Below are 17,362 nucleotides of genomic sequence, written 5' to 3' on the forward strand. Positions count from 1 at the left end.
GACTATAATTTTATTAAAGTAACATCTACATAAACGTGAAACTTCCGTCCACATCTTTACGTACAGCTCACGCTAACGAATTAAAAGGATTAAGATAATCTGACACTAATACTGTGATCATTATCTTGCCTATATAAAACCTGTAAGTGGCAACAAATTTAAATTTAGTCATGTAAGTCATTTAAGTTGTAGTAGTTAATGTAATTTATATTAATTTAAATTACACATTAAGATGTAATTAATAAACGTTAATGAAATATTATAGTAATTTATGAGCAAGATAAAACGTTATAATTAATTTTAGCTTTTTTTTCGGCTTAATCAGCTTGAGAAGCCACTGTCTCCTGCTATTTATCACCGTTTTTGCGTCAAAAGTAACAGGAAATAATTTGTTTTTCACCTAAATTATATTTGACCAAATTAACATTTTGAATAAATTTAAAACACATTTTAAAATTTCATAAATATGCAGGGTCAATTTGATAAACATATGGAATTGCAAATGGTGAATGTTTTAGTTAATTGTGTTGTGTGAAGGTCCTGTTAAAATTTCGGTCAACGATTTTTCAATAATTGTGGAGAAAGAGCTTCATTTGAATGAAATAAATTTGGTATTTTCATTCCTGGAACGTAGTCGAGTTTTAGAAAATGTCAGTTTGTCGAAAATAAATTGTAAACACTCATAAATAAAATATGAGGTGTTTGAAACAGTTGTAAAAAATCTAATCGAAAAGGTGACAATCGTAAATTATTTAAGTGGGTGTGAACAGAACGGCTCATAAAAAATTGATGAAATATAGGTTCACGGTTTTGTTGAAGACCCAAATCAGCAAAAAACAGTCCGGATACCTGAAAATGTAATCGTATGAAATTTAATTACTACTGAAGTGTATTATTTTATTTGTTTGACTACTTCAGAAAATGAAATATGTTAATTAAAGAGAAGTTGGGAAGCTTTGCTGAGGATGGCTATGAAATGGGACTTTGTATAAAACATAAACGTTCTTTGATTTCAACAGTAAATACAATTCACTTAAATAGAGAAACATTATTTTTTGTAAATTATTTTTTAAACTAATTTATCAATCAATTGAATAGGAGAATATATGTAAAGAAAGGATGAAGAGAGAGATTGCAGAAAAAGAAGTGATACGAGTGTGGTAGGCAGAGAAAAAGTTTGGAGCCTGCCTTTTGCGGATGATTTGGTAATTGTGGCAAAGAATGAAAGAGATCTGAAAGAAATGATGACGAACCTGGGAAAGTATCTGAGGAAGAAAAAGCTGGAAGTGAATGTTGAGAAGACGAAAATGATGGGGTTCAATACGAGAAAGAGGAAGAGTGAAGAGAATGAGTGGAACCGGGAAGGAAGGGAAACAGAATAAGTAAACAAGTTCAAATATGTACTTTGGTTACACAATCAAGTATAAGGCACATATCACAGAGATAGTGACGAAAGCAAATAACGTAGTGCGATGTGTTTGGGGAATAGGAGAGGGAGGTGATTTCAGTGAGGTGATGATGTTTGAGAGCATGATAGAGTATATTGATGTACGGGCCAGAGATCTGGGGATGGAAGGAACAAGAAGAGGTAGAGAAAGTGAAAGAAGTGTAAGAGGAATAGGCTGACAGTGAAACCGGGAAAGAGAGTGGCAAAGTTTGAAGACAAAATGGGTGGAAAGGAAGAGCGCAGGATAGTAACGGAATGCTGGAGAGAAAAGAAAATAAACACGGAGAAGAAGGAGAGAAAGAAATACAATTAGAGAAACGGGTATGCCAGTGAAGAACTGAAAAGATTAAGAGCAAAAGGAAGATGGATGAATGTAGAGCTGAGTGAAAGGGATAGAGACACAGAAAGCAAGAAAGCAGGAAAAGAGTCTAAAATTCCAGATACAACAGGGAGTATGGCAGAGGAAATTCCGGAGTACCTGGGGAGAGAATGTGCAAGAGAAAGATAGATGATGGCGAGATTTAGATGTGGGAACGAGGAGAGAGAAAACAGGTATTGGATGGAAGGAGAGGAAAGAAGGCGCAGAATGTGCTATGGGGAGAGAGAGCGGAAAATGAGAAAGAGAGAGAGAGAAAGGGGCAAAATACTGAATGAAGAGGGAAGGGAGATATGATGGATGAATGAGATATGGAATAGGAGGGAAATAATAGAAAAAGAAAGGAGCAGGGGGGATAGGAAACAATTGCTAATTTGAAACATCCACACGCCAGAACGATCTTTTAAAAAATTTCTGATAGTGATCAGTTAAATCTATTACACTGGGGAACAAAAAAAAAATTTTTTTATGCGGCATTAACTTTTGTAGTGAATTTGGATGTAACTCAAGTAACAATTACTCGGGATGTAGTTTTTTTGTTTAAATTGACTCTACTTCTTACAATAAACCCTACTATCCAAAATGATAAAATTTTTAATAATCTGTCCTGTCTTGCTCATTATTTTGATTACTAAAATATCAGTTGGCTTATTCATTTGTTTTATTGGGTGTTTTTATGTCAGAAAAAAAATATGAGTTCTTCCCGTAGTTTTGTGTTAACGATCTCAACAATGTTTGCTATATATGTGGTAAATATTGTCAACAACTACAACGAACAAATATTACCGATTTTGTAAAACAAGCTTACGAAGCATTTTTTTTCCAAATATACAATCGGCTAAACCATCAATGTTGCACAGTGAAATTTGCCAGTGCCGATATTTACTGCCTTATCAAACGTTTCCTATGATGATGTTAAAATGTTAGACTCTTGAGAGTCAAAACAGAAGCGAAAGTGAAATTGAAGGGTGCAATCCTACACTTTAGGGTTTTTCTCAAGGAGAGCTCAATGACTCGATTGGAGATTTAAATTTATGGAAGAAATATGGAAGAAATTAGAAATATCAAGGCTAGTGGGACCGCCATATGATGGTGGACTACTGCTAACCAAAAACACAGTACCTAGATGATCGCATAAAAATCGTTTTTCTTAATTTATTTTCGTGATTTTTTTTTATACGATTAATTCCATTTAAATTATTATTTATAACGCTGCTGCCGTTGGAAAATTAAAGTTTTAAGACATATCCAATATTTTTATTTTATTCTATGTTCATCATAAGAGGGTTGCCTTTATCTCAAAAACTAGAGTCAATTCGGCAGATATGATAGACTTTTCATATTCACAAGATTAAAATTACCCAATATCGACTTTCAAACTCCACGCCGCAGAATCAGTGTTCTCCTGTGTTATAAATAATAAATAATAATAATTAATATAAATATAATAATGAATTCGAAAACCTTGCTTTATTCATAAGATTATATTAAATTACCAGCCCGAATGCTGACGGTTTAATTGTATTCAAAGAAACAAAACAAGTATGGGCAGATTCTAAATGTTTAGGAAAGTTGCTCAAATGTTTCCGAATACAATTTTTGCTTTTATGAGTAAACAATATGAAGCAAAACGGAGTAAAAAAACAAATCTGAATAGTATTATGTATTAAATTAATACACGGATATGCTGTTAGCTTGTGTTTTCGTAATAACATAATCTGTAAGCTAGTAATTCGCACATGTTGTCTAGACAAATAATTCATTTTAAAATTAATTTTTATTAACAACAACCTTTTGTGCAGTCAGCCAATTCAATTTTTTCTTTTATGTTTCTCTTAAAACGTAATATTTTAATTCGACAAAAATTAGCTTACTTTTAAAAACAATTTTAACAATATAATCTCCGCAGTCGGCAATGTCAACATAAAATATCAAATATTAATATGACACTTTCACAGAAAGTATAAAAAAACGGTGTATTAATACAAAGCAGATGGTTAAAACCATTTAAGAAATTTTGAAATTGTCTGACATGATTTTCACACATTTTGAAATGTTAAAAAGATTTTATCTTAATCCAGATTTTCTATGAATTTTTTAACCAACATTTCAAAGTTGTTAATAATTTAACGACTGAACAGAAATCTACAGGATTGCTATTACGTAAGGTTCCGTCCTGGTAAAAGAGTTTGAGTAAGAATACTGAAATTTTGTTAGAGTTAAATGTATTGAAGAAAACTATTCAATACAGTAATTTTAAATTTTTATGGTCTATAATTATGTTTTTAGAATACATTTTCAGATACTTTTTGGAGCACAACTACATATTTCAATTCACAAAATAGGTCAAATTCGACGGTGTAACACATTAGCTGATTTTATTAACAGTAATTTAGAAAAAGTTTAAAAATCAATTAAGATACATGAAAGAAGTACCTTTACCAAAGACGTCAAATGTAAAAAGGTATGTATAACCTAGTGTCGGTGTTGGTAATTAAAAAAAAATAAACATGAACCATTTAACAGAAAAAGACAGAATTGAATTTCGTATGAAAATTGAGTGTACTATTTAATTTAGCAGAAGAAACAATTTGATTTCAACTGTAGGACAACGAAATATTAAACACATTTTTTTTTCCTGTTTTCGTCTTTTGCATATGTCTAAGTCACGTCCAAAAGTTAGATGGATTTATAGACTTGTTTTGGACCTTCAGGAATTTCGATAAATAGTTCAAGACAAACAAAACAGTACCGAGACATTATTTACAACCCTCGCACACCCCAATAGTGCGAGATGCCAGACCGTCACAAATCTGTCAGCGTCAGACCATGAGACCCATTTCGTGATTGTTGGATACTGATTATTAGGGTATTTAAAGGGCGGACTAGGTCAGTCGAAGACGAACTGTGACAGAGTGTAGAGCAAAGAATCCAATTAGAATATCTTAGTAAAGTTTATGTAAAAGTGAGTTTGTGAAAGGTGTAGTTAATTTACACAAGGTGAGTGTATCACTGAGTAACCTGTTTCTGTTGGTGATGTGGTGAGTTTACCTATTTTAATAATTGATATTGATGATGATCATGGCCATAATTAAATACAATTAGCATGGTGAGTCTTTGAATGATTTATAATAATTAATTGAGAGTATTGAGAGTCGCTGACTGAGATCAGGGCTGCTCGTGATTGCTAATTGATTGAGGGTCGCTGACTGAGATCAGGACCGCTCGTGATTAATAATGAGTTGAGAGTCGCTGACAGTGATCAGGACTGCTCGTGAGTTATAATTAATTGAGATGATGTTGTTTTCACCATTGAGGGTGATTATGTTGTTGATTTGATCAGAGTCATAACAGTTTGATGCAATTGCTAATTTTGATATGATTGAGCCCCGACATGTCGAGCTAATTAATTAGACTGTCCAAATTTCCTTTGTTCCGGCAACTGTACGCTAGCAGAGACCGTGGAGCTGCTAGCGGGGTGAAATTGATTGTGATGCACTGGCAGAGACCGGGGATGCTGCCAGTGTGGCAGATCGAGTGTGCCGCTGAGGTCCATCAGGGCCGCTCATCTGTTTTTGGTGATCACAATTGATTGAGGGTCGCTGAGTGTTATCAGGGCGCCTCGTTTGATTACAGTTGTGCAGTGGACTGTTAGAGTCCTGGGGGTTCTGAGTGAACCCTACTCTTTTCCTTTTCCTAACAACCCTGGACAAAGCTCAATGAGTTAATAATAATTGATAATAACTTAAAGTACTAGAGCTCAATGAATATGTGATGATAATTGATAATCACCAACGATATTAAGAGTTAACGTTGACATTGTGATGGTACCATATTTGAGATGTGTGTGATTTATTATTGTAAATATGTATTGGTTGTGCTCGCACAACACTTTCAGCGAACTGGTTACTCACCACCCCATTTTATTATTTTACAGGAGGTAAGCCTGTGATAGATGTACCGACCACGATCACCTCGATCCACGACACAAGCCGTCATGACACCATTGTTAACGTAATGTTTACCCAATTATTTTATTTACTGACAATTACCAAATTACGACATCCTGACACTGCATCAAGTTTGATGTGTTATATTGATTGACAATTTGATTAGTATCAGCATTATTATTATTTTTGTGTGCTGTCTCTCTCGGCGAGAGTTATCTCTCTCGCACTCGCATCATAGCTCCTGCACAACAGAATAGAGCTTCCCCCCACTATGGACGTGAACTACCATGATCAATTAATGAATAAAATTGAATTGCGATTATTAAATTTATTTGATCAGGAACTCTAATATTTGTATGCAAAATAATCACAGGGATATGTAGAAAATTTTGCAACTCCCGAGGCAGAAAAGCTTGATGAATAATAAACTGATAAGAACTTCATTTAAGAAAGATGGTTAGAAGTAATTCTAACTAGTTGTTCTAGATAAAACATCTTATGGAGTGACGTTTGGCAATTTATGGAACAGCAATTAAGTTTTAATCAATTTTATGAAACGGTGAAAAATGAATGAATTTTAGGGTAAACATAAGTTGAAAAAAATTCCAAGGAAGCAGAATATGAGAGATGATGTCGATATTAATCTGCATTGCAACCATAAATCTCAAGTACCTATTATGAAAAAATAATTTAAAATGTAAAACATGCTTTATATTCTCTATAATTAGAACCCGAACGGCACGCGAGTCAAGTATTTATAAATATATTCACGTACGCCCTAAATTCAAAGGGAGTGCCTTCTTGACCACAGGGAGTTTGTCAAAACAAGGTAATTTCCGATAGAAATGCTATAATAAACGTCACCTGCGACACAATTTCGTAAAATTAATGAACCAAGAACAAACGGTCCATAATTCGAAGATAATCGTTCCCGTACAATTTCCTACTTGTGTTCTTGTTAAATTACAGAGCACCTAGACCGAAAAATCCACAGCCGTCAAAGGAACAATATTTCCAGGGTGCGTCCAATCCAGGGCGAAATTTCTTCAAACCCGGGATTGTCAGCGGTTTTCCCTTTGTTTTATTTACATCCGTTGCGGAAGGAATCTCCATCACTGACGTTTAGCGTATTGTTCCGGCAATTCCCCCGCGTGTCCGCCCGTCGTTCCCGTAAAATATAAACAAACTCCTCAAAGTTTCTCGTAAAAATTGCAGCAGCGTGCATCCCACCTGAATAATGAATTACCTGTAGATTGGCGTGTGCTCGTCCTTATACCAGACGACGAGGACGACGCTGTCGTTGAGCGCCGGAGGAAGGAGATCGCACGGCAACTGCGCGTTTCCTTTGACAATCGCCTGGACGTGCGTCACTGTGCCACCTGCAACATAAATTAAATTCTCTTACAACACACACAAAAAAAAGTTAACTCGGCCACCTCTTACATTATTCAAGATATCGTCGGCGGTACAAAAGCGACCGTTGTTTTAGAAACACTTGAATTCTTTTGTTAGGCAAATATAGAAGATTGAAAGAACACAAAATTAATGGAAATGCTCCATGCAACGAATTGTTAAGTTGACGAAAAGAATGCTTCAGGCCCGCATCAAATATGCTAATGAAGAGAGGAGTGTGATTTTTTCCGGACCCGGACAGTGCTTACACTTTTTACGGATGCGAGTTTTCATAAATGAATGGCAATATGAAAACTAGTACAAAATTAATAATTACGCAAATTGTGAGGAGGAAACTACTTCAAGGTGTTGAAGGTGTGTTACGTTAGTCTAAAGCTTTGGCAAAACACAAATGAGTTTCTCTTTCAATCTTGAATATTATTTAGTCTTTCAATAATGATATACGAGTATGGTGGGGATTTAGTTAACAATCTTTTTGATTATTGCTACTATTTGACAAAGATACTTGATACATTTTGATTATCTATGAATGATTTCTTTTATTTGATACTTTTTTATTTGATACCATGCAGGAAATCAAATAACTAGATATAGATATATTCTATTTAGGATCTGTTTATATCTCTAAGTAGTCTTAAGAAATCTGAAGTTTGGGTTACACTGGTAGAGTACACAGGATAGGATAGTAATAATAGCAGTAGATACAGTAGAGTAAGATAACACCGTGCTAATTTAACTCTACCATACGTCGTTCCTACCACCGTGTTTGCTCTACCAAAACTCTACCAAAGTGAGAAGACTTGTTTCAGTAGAATATTAAGTTGTCAGACAGCCAGATAGAATACTACTTGGGGTGGACCAGAAATTTTCCAAGGAAAAATATCTCTTGTGTAGAATATCTTCCTATCACTAAAAATTTTCTTATACCTCCCCCGGATCGCTTGTATCTCCGCCGTATCTCCCTGTATCCCCGATTCTCACAACCCGGATCTTTCTGTATCTTCCATGGAGTTTCCTGTATCTTACATGTGGATCTCCTTGTACATTCTCTAAATCTTTCATGTTGAATCTCCTTATATTTTCTCTTTTCTCCCTGAAATTCTACCGGATTTCTTTGAATCTCCACGGAACTCCTTACATCTATCATGAATCGCTCTGTACGTTCTGTTGACTTTCCATTCCGGTTCTCTCTGTATCTCCCATCGATCTCACGGTTTCTCTCATAAATTGCCGTGTGAATCTCCCATTTAGCATCTCCTGTTCTTCCTGTATTTGCTCTGGATCTCTCTATATCTCCCATCGATCTCACGGTTTCTCCCATGAATCTCCGTGTATTTTCCCTGAATCGCCCGTTCTGAATCCGTCTGCATCTCCTCCGGATCTTACTGTATCTAGCCTGGATAATTTTGTATCCTCTATGAATATGGCATCACGGATCACATTCTAGCTTTCTTTGATCTCTCTCTAGTTGCCCAGAACCTCTTTGTGTCCTGCATAGATATCCCTGAATATCACATTATGTACAGTTCTTCTCCCGGATCTTCCTGTATCTCTCCCTATGTATCATGTATATCCCTGTCATTTCTATGGATCTCGCATTTAGGTTCTTCCTGTATTTGTTCTGGATCTCACTGTTTCTTCCATCGGCCGTCGTGGATCCTCCGGCATCTCCCCGGATCTCCATATATCTCCCTGGATTTCGCTATAACTATGTGGATTTCTATGTATCCTCTATGAATCTACCATTCAGGATCTTCCTGTATCTCATCTGGATCTCGCTATTTATCCTCTAGATCGCCTTATTCCTCCTATGGATCTCACTGTTTCTTCCATTGATCTCCTTATATCTTCCTTGGACCTTCATGGATATGTCTCAATCTTCTCTCACGAATTTCCTTATACCTTCCCCTGAAGCTCCTAAATTTCCTTCGGATATTTCTGCATTTCCATTGATCTCCCTGTATCTGTCACTGTACCGTAAATGGATCGCCCTGTACTTTCCGTGGATCTTCCATCCCGAATCTTTCTGTATCTCCTCTGGATCGAGATCGAGCGAGCTGTGTCTTCCATGTATATCTTCTTATATTTCTTGTCTCCTTATATCTTCGCCGGATCTCCCTCTGTCTCCCTCGGATGTCCCTGTATTCCCTTATCTAGATCAATCATCTATGGGACAGAAAATCTCCCCATGACCAGCTCCTGAGAATATTATTCGATACTTAATAAATTTGAATTTTATATGTAAATTCTTAAAATCATTGTTGTTGACCCATAATAATCTATAAAAAAGAATGGAGAAACTTGATGAGTTTTTGCAAATGTATATAACAATCACCAGGTAACGCTGCATGTTAGAGCATTTTAGTTGATTGCTGACATGAATGCATTTGTTAAGTGAAGTGATAATCAAATAATACTTAACTTCTATTAAAAATGTACCTAACAATTTTCCTTTGTCAATTGTCAGTTAATGCATCAGCAAATGTAACATTTTTTGTTCATCAATTCATTTCGATTCAATTACAATAAAATTTCACTGTAATTTGTATAAAATGAAACAAAGATAGGTACTGAATATACAAGTGTTATGTATAATCTTCTCTGTGACACATCTGATACTAAAAAATCACAAGATATGACTCGGCTATGCGATCAAGTGTTGTTCAATAACTCAACGTACGAAGCATTTTTAAAGATAATGATGAAGTTTGCTTCTTAAATTTCTGGGGCATCGCTTTTAAAATATCGTCTCCTTTGCCCACGCGTTGTGTCTTGCTCGGGGAAGAATTCCCTTGGAACAGTAAACCTCCAGCATTTTTCAAATATTCTCAAATTACAATCAAATCAACAGTGTAGGATTCGACAGAAAATCCGGCCCACGCTCGTACGAATGCGAAATTTATTGACACACAAACAACATCGGCCCTGTTGATCTGCGTAATGCGTGTAATGCGGATTGCGTTGATCCGGAGCCCGACTCCGGAGCGAAAACCGTTCGAGTGTTGGGCGAATTAATCAGACATTTTCATGTGGCGTGAACGGCAACAAGGGAAGTTGGTTAATTGAAAAGATAACGAAATCAATGGAAGACTGTCCAAATTACATCAATTACGGCCACGACGTCAGAACGAAAAGAATTAATAATATCAGAGCCGAAACAGGAGTAATCCATTCTTGACTTTTACGTGTCTGGAAAACAAATTACGTTCGAGTAATCAATTTGAAAGTTTCGCGTGACGCAATATGTCACCGTTAAAATTTATTTTCGCATTAATATTTGATGTTTTGCCCTAAGAATGGTAAAAAGCCGAAAGAATTCCTCCGGATGTGAATTTTTTATTAGAAACGATCGATTCAGAGGGGATGGTCGAGGTTCAAACAGGTTAACAGATTTCTCGACCCGTCATTTATGAGGGTTGATGGTAAGTGGAATTGAACTCTGCCACCTCGTCGTTAAAACCTACTTACGCCGGTTTAAAATCCACTGCGGTATTTATAAACTGCATTTTATAGGCTACTTCGACTTAATAATTTCTAAGTCATCCGTCATTCGGTTCTTTATCGACCCCTTCGTCCTGATTTAACGCCTCATTTATAGTTTCACGTCTTTCCTCAAATATTAATTAGGTTTTATAACAGAGGGCGACGGCCAGAGCCATTTTAAATGTTCTCACGCTTTCATTATGCCTATTTTTTCCGTCTTCTCCCTTTTCACAATAAATTGCGCCAAGGTAGATAAGCTAACGCAAGACATCTGCTTCTTCATAATGAAATGCTTTGTTTTCATCGTGTTTGCTGTTTGTAAAACTGAATTTAACAAAAGTTTCTTTGTATTCCGACGCTATTGTGTACGTAATTGCTATATCGTAGGTGGAAGGAAGTGTATAATTGTTTAGTCCTCGCGAGATATTTCAATGGCCCTTTAGAGAAATAATTTATGTCAAATTTAGATTCGACGGGAAATTAAACGTCACGAAAATAGCGGATTCATGATCTTTTCATTACACAAATCTCAGATGCAACATTGATTTCACCAACAGATTTCACTTGGAATTAACATTAATGTACAAATTACTATTGCCATAGTAGGTAATTTCTACAGAACTGTAGTTCTGACGAATTGTTCGTCTGCAAGATATTACTTGATACGTATTCATAATCAATACGAAATTCAGGAGGTATTACAGTGAACGTTTCTTTATAGACACATGTTTTGATATATTATTTATTTCTTACAAATGCAAAAACAATGTATTTACAAAATTTCTCGTACGATTAAAGGCACTAAAGTGCCCTTCCATCTCTCCTGTAATTATTGCCCTCGCTGCGCTCGAGAAAATTTATTTTCTTTCTTTAAAAATACCTGGCACACGGCTTAATTGTTTGTTATTTTTCATTGACCTCTTTTGTATTTGACATCAGTAGGTCTCACAAATTAGAGAAAGAAATTAGAGAAGTGTCTTGTACATAATCGGTAATCCGAGAAATTTTAACAAAAGTTTTATGCTTTTTCTACAATAAAAGCATATTTTTGCAAACTCTTACATCTACCAAATTGGTTTTGATATTTGCAGAGTGTCTGATAAATTCGAGTTGCTCCCAGCAGAACAGAAATTATTTCTCCATTTCTTTTGCTCCAACTCATTGATTGATTAATGTCCGGCGATCGCAAAAATAAGTCACGACTAACATTTTTTACGTCTGCGAAAGCTCATCAATTTGCGAATTAAAACGTGAGAGTTGTTACAACAGAAAAATTTATATTTATCCCATCTGGAGATAAATCAGACGTTAGATGATAAAAACAGATTGAATCAATGCGATTCATTGACGAATTACAGACTCATTTTGTCGGATCTTGTCTATTTAGTTTGGTGTTTTGTCAATGAAGTGTCTCCCTGAATAAATGAATGAGGTAAAATCCGGTTGGTGTTCGTACCTGGAAAGATATCTAAGAAATAATAAATGATAATTGTACTTGTATTAAGGTAATTTTCTAATTTATAATTCACATTATTTGAAAAGCGGCGTTTAATCCCGCACCATTAACTATCTGTTACCTGCATTGAAATACGGAATAAAATTCACGAGGGTTCCGTTTCCAGGGATTATGTCTCGCAACGGAAACGAATGCTTTATAAATTCATTGTGTTCGTAGTTATTTTATATTTTATCCTCTTTATTACAAGGAACTCTTGGTGCACTGTGTTTCTTAATAACACTACTGCATATTTTAGCGCATTTTTTCCAACGGCTTGTTTGCAATTCACCGCAAAAACTACATTTTCCTATTCAGGTTCATTTGCTCGTTTCAGGTGAAACTCCGGGAAATTGCTCGTCTTAAATACCTACAATGCCATGATCTCTCTGCCACTTCAGCTTTTACATATTTTTATTATTCCTCGACACGATTTTCCGCTTCGGTCTCATTAAACGCTAAAAGCAAACATGGAAAGTCAATATATTAATGAATTAATATATCACGTTTTGCTCTTTTTTTCGATCTGCCAGAAGAAGTTCCTTCGTTTCGCTCGTGATATACGTCATAATGTGTCACGCCTTTTAACGTAATTTAACATTTTATAATATATTGTAGCTGGGGGGTCGCCAGAACTTATGACAAATCGTTTTCAAGGCAGGTTAAGATTAATGACTAGTGGCCTGTTCCAAATACAATCATCTTTCAAAGTTATTATTTTTATAACAAAGTACCACGAAAATGTGTCTTCTATGACACACATTCCGAACGGAAAGCCAAATATTAAAACTTACAGTTCAAAAAATCACTGGATTGTTCGGAATACAGAGAAGTTCACAATACACATAAAATTATTACAGAATCGTGTTGCCAGTTGCTCAATAGAATTGGTTTCTAATTTTCATTTTACAATTTTTGATGGACATAAATCCAAATGAAATTTAGCCGTTTATGATATCCCGGTAAATTCTCTAGCGTAATACGTCAAATAGTATATTTTATTAGATCTCTCAGTTGTGAGTGTCAATAAAAGCCAGTAATTTCATAAATAAATTTTAATTGCAAATTTTGTACCAACATCAAAATGAAAATCCACAAATTTCAACTTCCAGTTAAAAATCTATTGTCTTTCTAAATTATATCAAATATACGGTGCAATTAAAATATACTAGGAAGAGCAAAATTTTAATGATGGTGTAGATTATGATATTACGAAACAAACAGAATAAGAATAAACAGTCATCATTTTTATTAAAAAGAAGTAACAAACGAATTCTGATTCTGAAAATGACGAATTTGTACATTGTGGCAAAAACACAGAATTTTTACTCGAGTGTAATGGACATTACCTACACATCACACGCCTATGGCTTGTGCCGCAAACTTCAGCCCCGTGAGTTATAGAGACAATCATCACACGCTCATTGAGTAGTATCCTATTACCACAACATATCGTATATCTAACTATCACATACATATTATAACCTTCGTTATGAAAGTAACATACATATTTCATTAGAATGAAATTATGTATTACCACTTTGTTAATTGTGGAAAAAATAACATCGGTAAACCCATTAGTGAAAAAATATTTGACAATATCTTACATAACTTATATTTCTTCAGAAATGATAGATGTACTCGTAACATTCTTTCCTCAGTAGTCAAAACCAATCAAATTGCTTCCCATTATCTAGGCAATGATGCACAGTTAATTTAGTTCACCACATGTGGAGGGAGCCAATCACGAAATTGATAATCTATTGCAGCTAACCATTAGGTCATCAGTCAGTATTTGCTAATTATTCTGTGCGAATATTCGAGATGAAACTCTATGCGTTCATGCGTTTTACATTTCTTTATGTCCGAAACCCTACAAATTAATACGCTATAAGCATTTTCCCCCATGTTTGCAGCGCTTTTTGATTTTCATCGCATCCCACATTCAAAAATCTCAGCGTCAATTGAGTTTTGTTTTTGAAAAATTAAAATAATGACTTGATAAATTATTATAGGTTAGGAACAAATGTTGAATAGAATAAAAAAGCGAGGCTTTGTCACATTGTGGTCGCTTATATTTGCCTTGTTTCAAAAGCTTTTTGAACTGTTCGCATGATTCCATATAAGAGTTGAAGTTTAATTTTTTGGTGCTCATTTTGTGTTTAACTACATTTATCTACAACGCTTGACGTTTAGATTTAAAAATTCTCTTCTGTCTCCCTTCTGTGATTAAATGCAAATTTCTGAACTGGAACCAAATAACATAAATTTAAGTAAATGCGTTATTTTATGTACACGAAGCCGGTTTATAAAAAAGCTGCAGCGCCCACGTAAAAGTGTATTCCCTGACGTTAAGTAGCTTTATTTTACATTTAATATAGTGATAAAGTAAGTGATGCCTTTATTAAATTCCGATAATAATAAAGTTTTATGTCGTCGTGCGATATCGTATGCGTGTCTCACACACACCTTACGGCTCCATCAGATTAAAGCGTCGCCTTCCCCGTCGAAGAAAACCTTAAAAAACCGCCAAGATAAAAGCAATAAAATAAGTGAGGTGGCGTAATTTCTTTCATTAAACGAATTTATTTTATGATCTGGATTCAGGACTTGTCGACGCCTATGGCGTAAACGCGGATTCTACACAACGGTGCCAGAGGATTTTTTCAACTTTCTTAGCTACCAAAGACATTTCAGACAGTAATTTTATTTCACGCCACAATTAATTCTGCCGTGATTATTTCACGAACTCCGGGACAACTCCCCAATTTCTTCGCCATTAAGTTGACTTAAAAAATAATTAAAATTAAAAAAATCAATTCAAATTTGGACTGAATCTATTTAAAACTTACCAAGAATTACATTCACATTTTTCTATCTCAGCAAACTGTAATATCCTGATCTAAAGTTTTGAATTTTACTATTTCATTTAAATGGAGTCGTGGTGATAGTATTGATAGTATAATCGTGTCCCAGAGGAGTAATTATACATAGAACAGGTAAAATTAAATATGTTTATCAAAAAGAATACATTTACAGTAAGTAGATAACCACATATTTACACAAAAAGATAATTGCAAATGCGACATATTTTTTTTTTTTCTAAAACAGACAGTGTACCCCACCGAGCTTTGTCAGCAATTTCTTGTACCTAACATTAATTGAAATTCAGATGTTTTATGGTCTTGGTGGTGACTTTCCCGAAGTTAAATTAACGAAAATTCCCTGCTATCGACATCGTAAGCATTTCCATTTTAAATTATCTAAAGACCCAGTTCCTTAATTAATTGCAAATTATTTGTTTTGTCTTTTCATTAAGCCAACACTAAATCAATTTTAAGTTCTGCAGCACAGACAGACACATTAGCAATGCAATTAAAATATTTTACGCTGAAAACGTTATTTTATTTAGGCATTCCGTGGCCCTATTTCAGCGGATGCAAATGCACACAAATAATTTTAAGACTCCGTGTAAATTGTGGTCGCAGTTATCTTGCACCATAAATGTTTAAATTGAAGAAGTCGTTGCGAATTCCAGCTGTTCGGGCAACTCGTGGAGAGTTAATATGCAAATCTGGGTGTATGGTCATCAGGAGCGAACATCTAACTGCCATCGCATAAACATAATTATAAAGAATTGATGTAAAGTGTGGCATCAGTGCGCGCTAAGCCGGTTTTAGATAATTTATTGTACGAGCTGTTCGAGGCCGAGATGTGGCTTTTACACATTTTATAAATAAATAATGTCAGCAGTTCTTTGTACCGCCGCTGTTTAATAATTGGGAGAGATACGATGCAAACAACATAACTAATTCAAGTGAACCCTCGCCACATTTATCTAGTTGTTGACATCACACATGGGGTTTCGTGACCTAAAACTACTCGGTTAAAAATTTATCGCAACACTAAATTTTCGTACCGTATTTGCTTAAAACGCACACAAAATCACTAATAATCTAACAAATCGATGTGAAGGCTTGATTTATGACCAGCTCCTTCATGGTGTTTTCAAATATGAAGTTTCTAAGCCGAATATATCGGGCAATTTTTAAATTTCATATCTAGCCTAGTATTTTGGCAAGATAAATTCCAACAAAATAGATATAAAGTGGTACTTAATTATGTCACAATAATGTTTATACATAATAATCTAGTGATGTCAAATCAGGTGATCGCGTGGATAGATGGGAGCTAATAGAACGATCGTCATAAAATTAAAGCTCATTTAAGCCCTGTATAAGGTGTTGATCGATCCTACTAGAAGTAATCATTATGTAAATCATGGGTGGGAAATTGATTAATGAATTCTTCCAGCTTGTTCTGATACCTCAGAGCTGTGACAGTCTATTGAAAGAAAACGGGCCCAATTAATAATCTCCATTATTGAAAAAAAATTGGATTTTCTGCACTCTACCTTTGCATATTTTTTGAGTTGTCACAACTCGAGAGATGAAACCAAGCATCGTCATTGAAGAAGAATAAATCCAAAAGGTCGTTGTTGTACGTTATAATTACGATAACTTCTCGTTTCATAATCTGGTGGAGAAAGTTCTTGGAATAACTGCATTTTATAGGGGTACAACATCAGGTCTTACTTCCTATGACGCATGGGAGTCTTCACCATTATTTTCAACATTTTCAACAGTGCCTGGAGGTCATTTCGTTGGTCTGTTACTTCCTTTTTTCTCTTAATGCTGCTGGTTTCATGAAATAATCTTATGACATAACCACGTGTGTCTACGAGATGTACCTGAATGACAGGAGCAAAAGGGAATTTTTCAAGAAATTCTCGAAGACAGGGTTAACCTTTATATATCTATTGGGCATTACCTTTTGTTAGAAATAGCGAGTCAGTGATCGACACAATAGTAATAGTGTGCGATGAGAAAACAATGTTGTTATGAATTTTATATTTTTGTACATGTCAAGTTAATTTGTACCTCCGTTAATAAAGCAATTTATTAATAAAACATACTTCGTTGACCATACTTTGCTAACAGGTTATGGGCCCAGAAGTCCTAGAAACCCGTGAATACAAAAATCGTGAGTCGGAAGTCGTATAATCCTCGTGTCGGAATTTTAATTTTGTCGAAAATGTGTGCCGCAAGTGTCTCACGAATGGAATTGCTATCCAAGGATAATTACGATACTTGGAAAATGCAGATGGAAGCTCTTCTCATAAAAAACGACGCATGGGA

General features: G+C 35.1%; 1 protein-coding gene across 2 annotated transcripts in view; it reads right to left on the bottom strand.

Annotated features, from left to right (window-relative positions):
• side-VI (sidestep VI) overlaps window positions 1-17,362 on the bottom strand; it is a 279,349-nt gene that overhangs the window by 99,478 nt on the left and 162,509 nt on the right. For both annotated transcript variants that reach the window (XM_069037844.1, XM_069037845.1), the window contains exon 3: window positions 7,020-7,152. In XM_069037844.1, the coding sequence (XP_068893945.1) occupies window positions 7,020-7,152 (133 nt within the window). The remainder of the gene's footprint in view (window positions 1-7,019; window positions 7,153-17,362) is intronic.

The sequence above is a fragment of the Tenebrio molitor genome, chromosome 2 (assembly GCF_963966145.1).
Source record: "Tenebrio molitor chromosome 2, icTenMoli1.1, whole genome shotgun sequence".
Taxonomy (NCBI): Eukaryota; Metazoa; Arthropoda; class Insecta; order Coleoptera; family Tenebrionidae; genus Tenebrio; species Tenebrio molitor.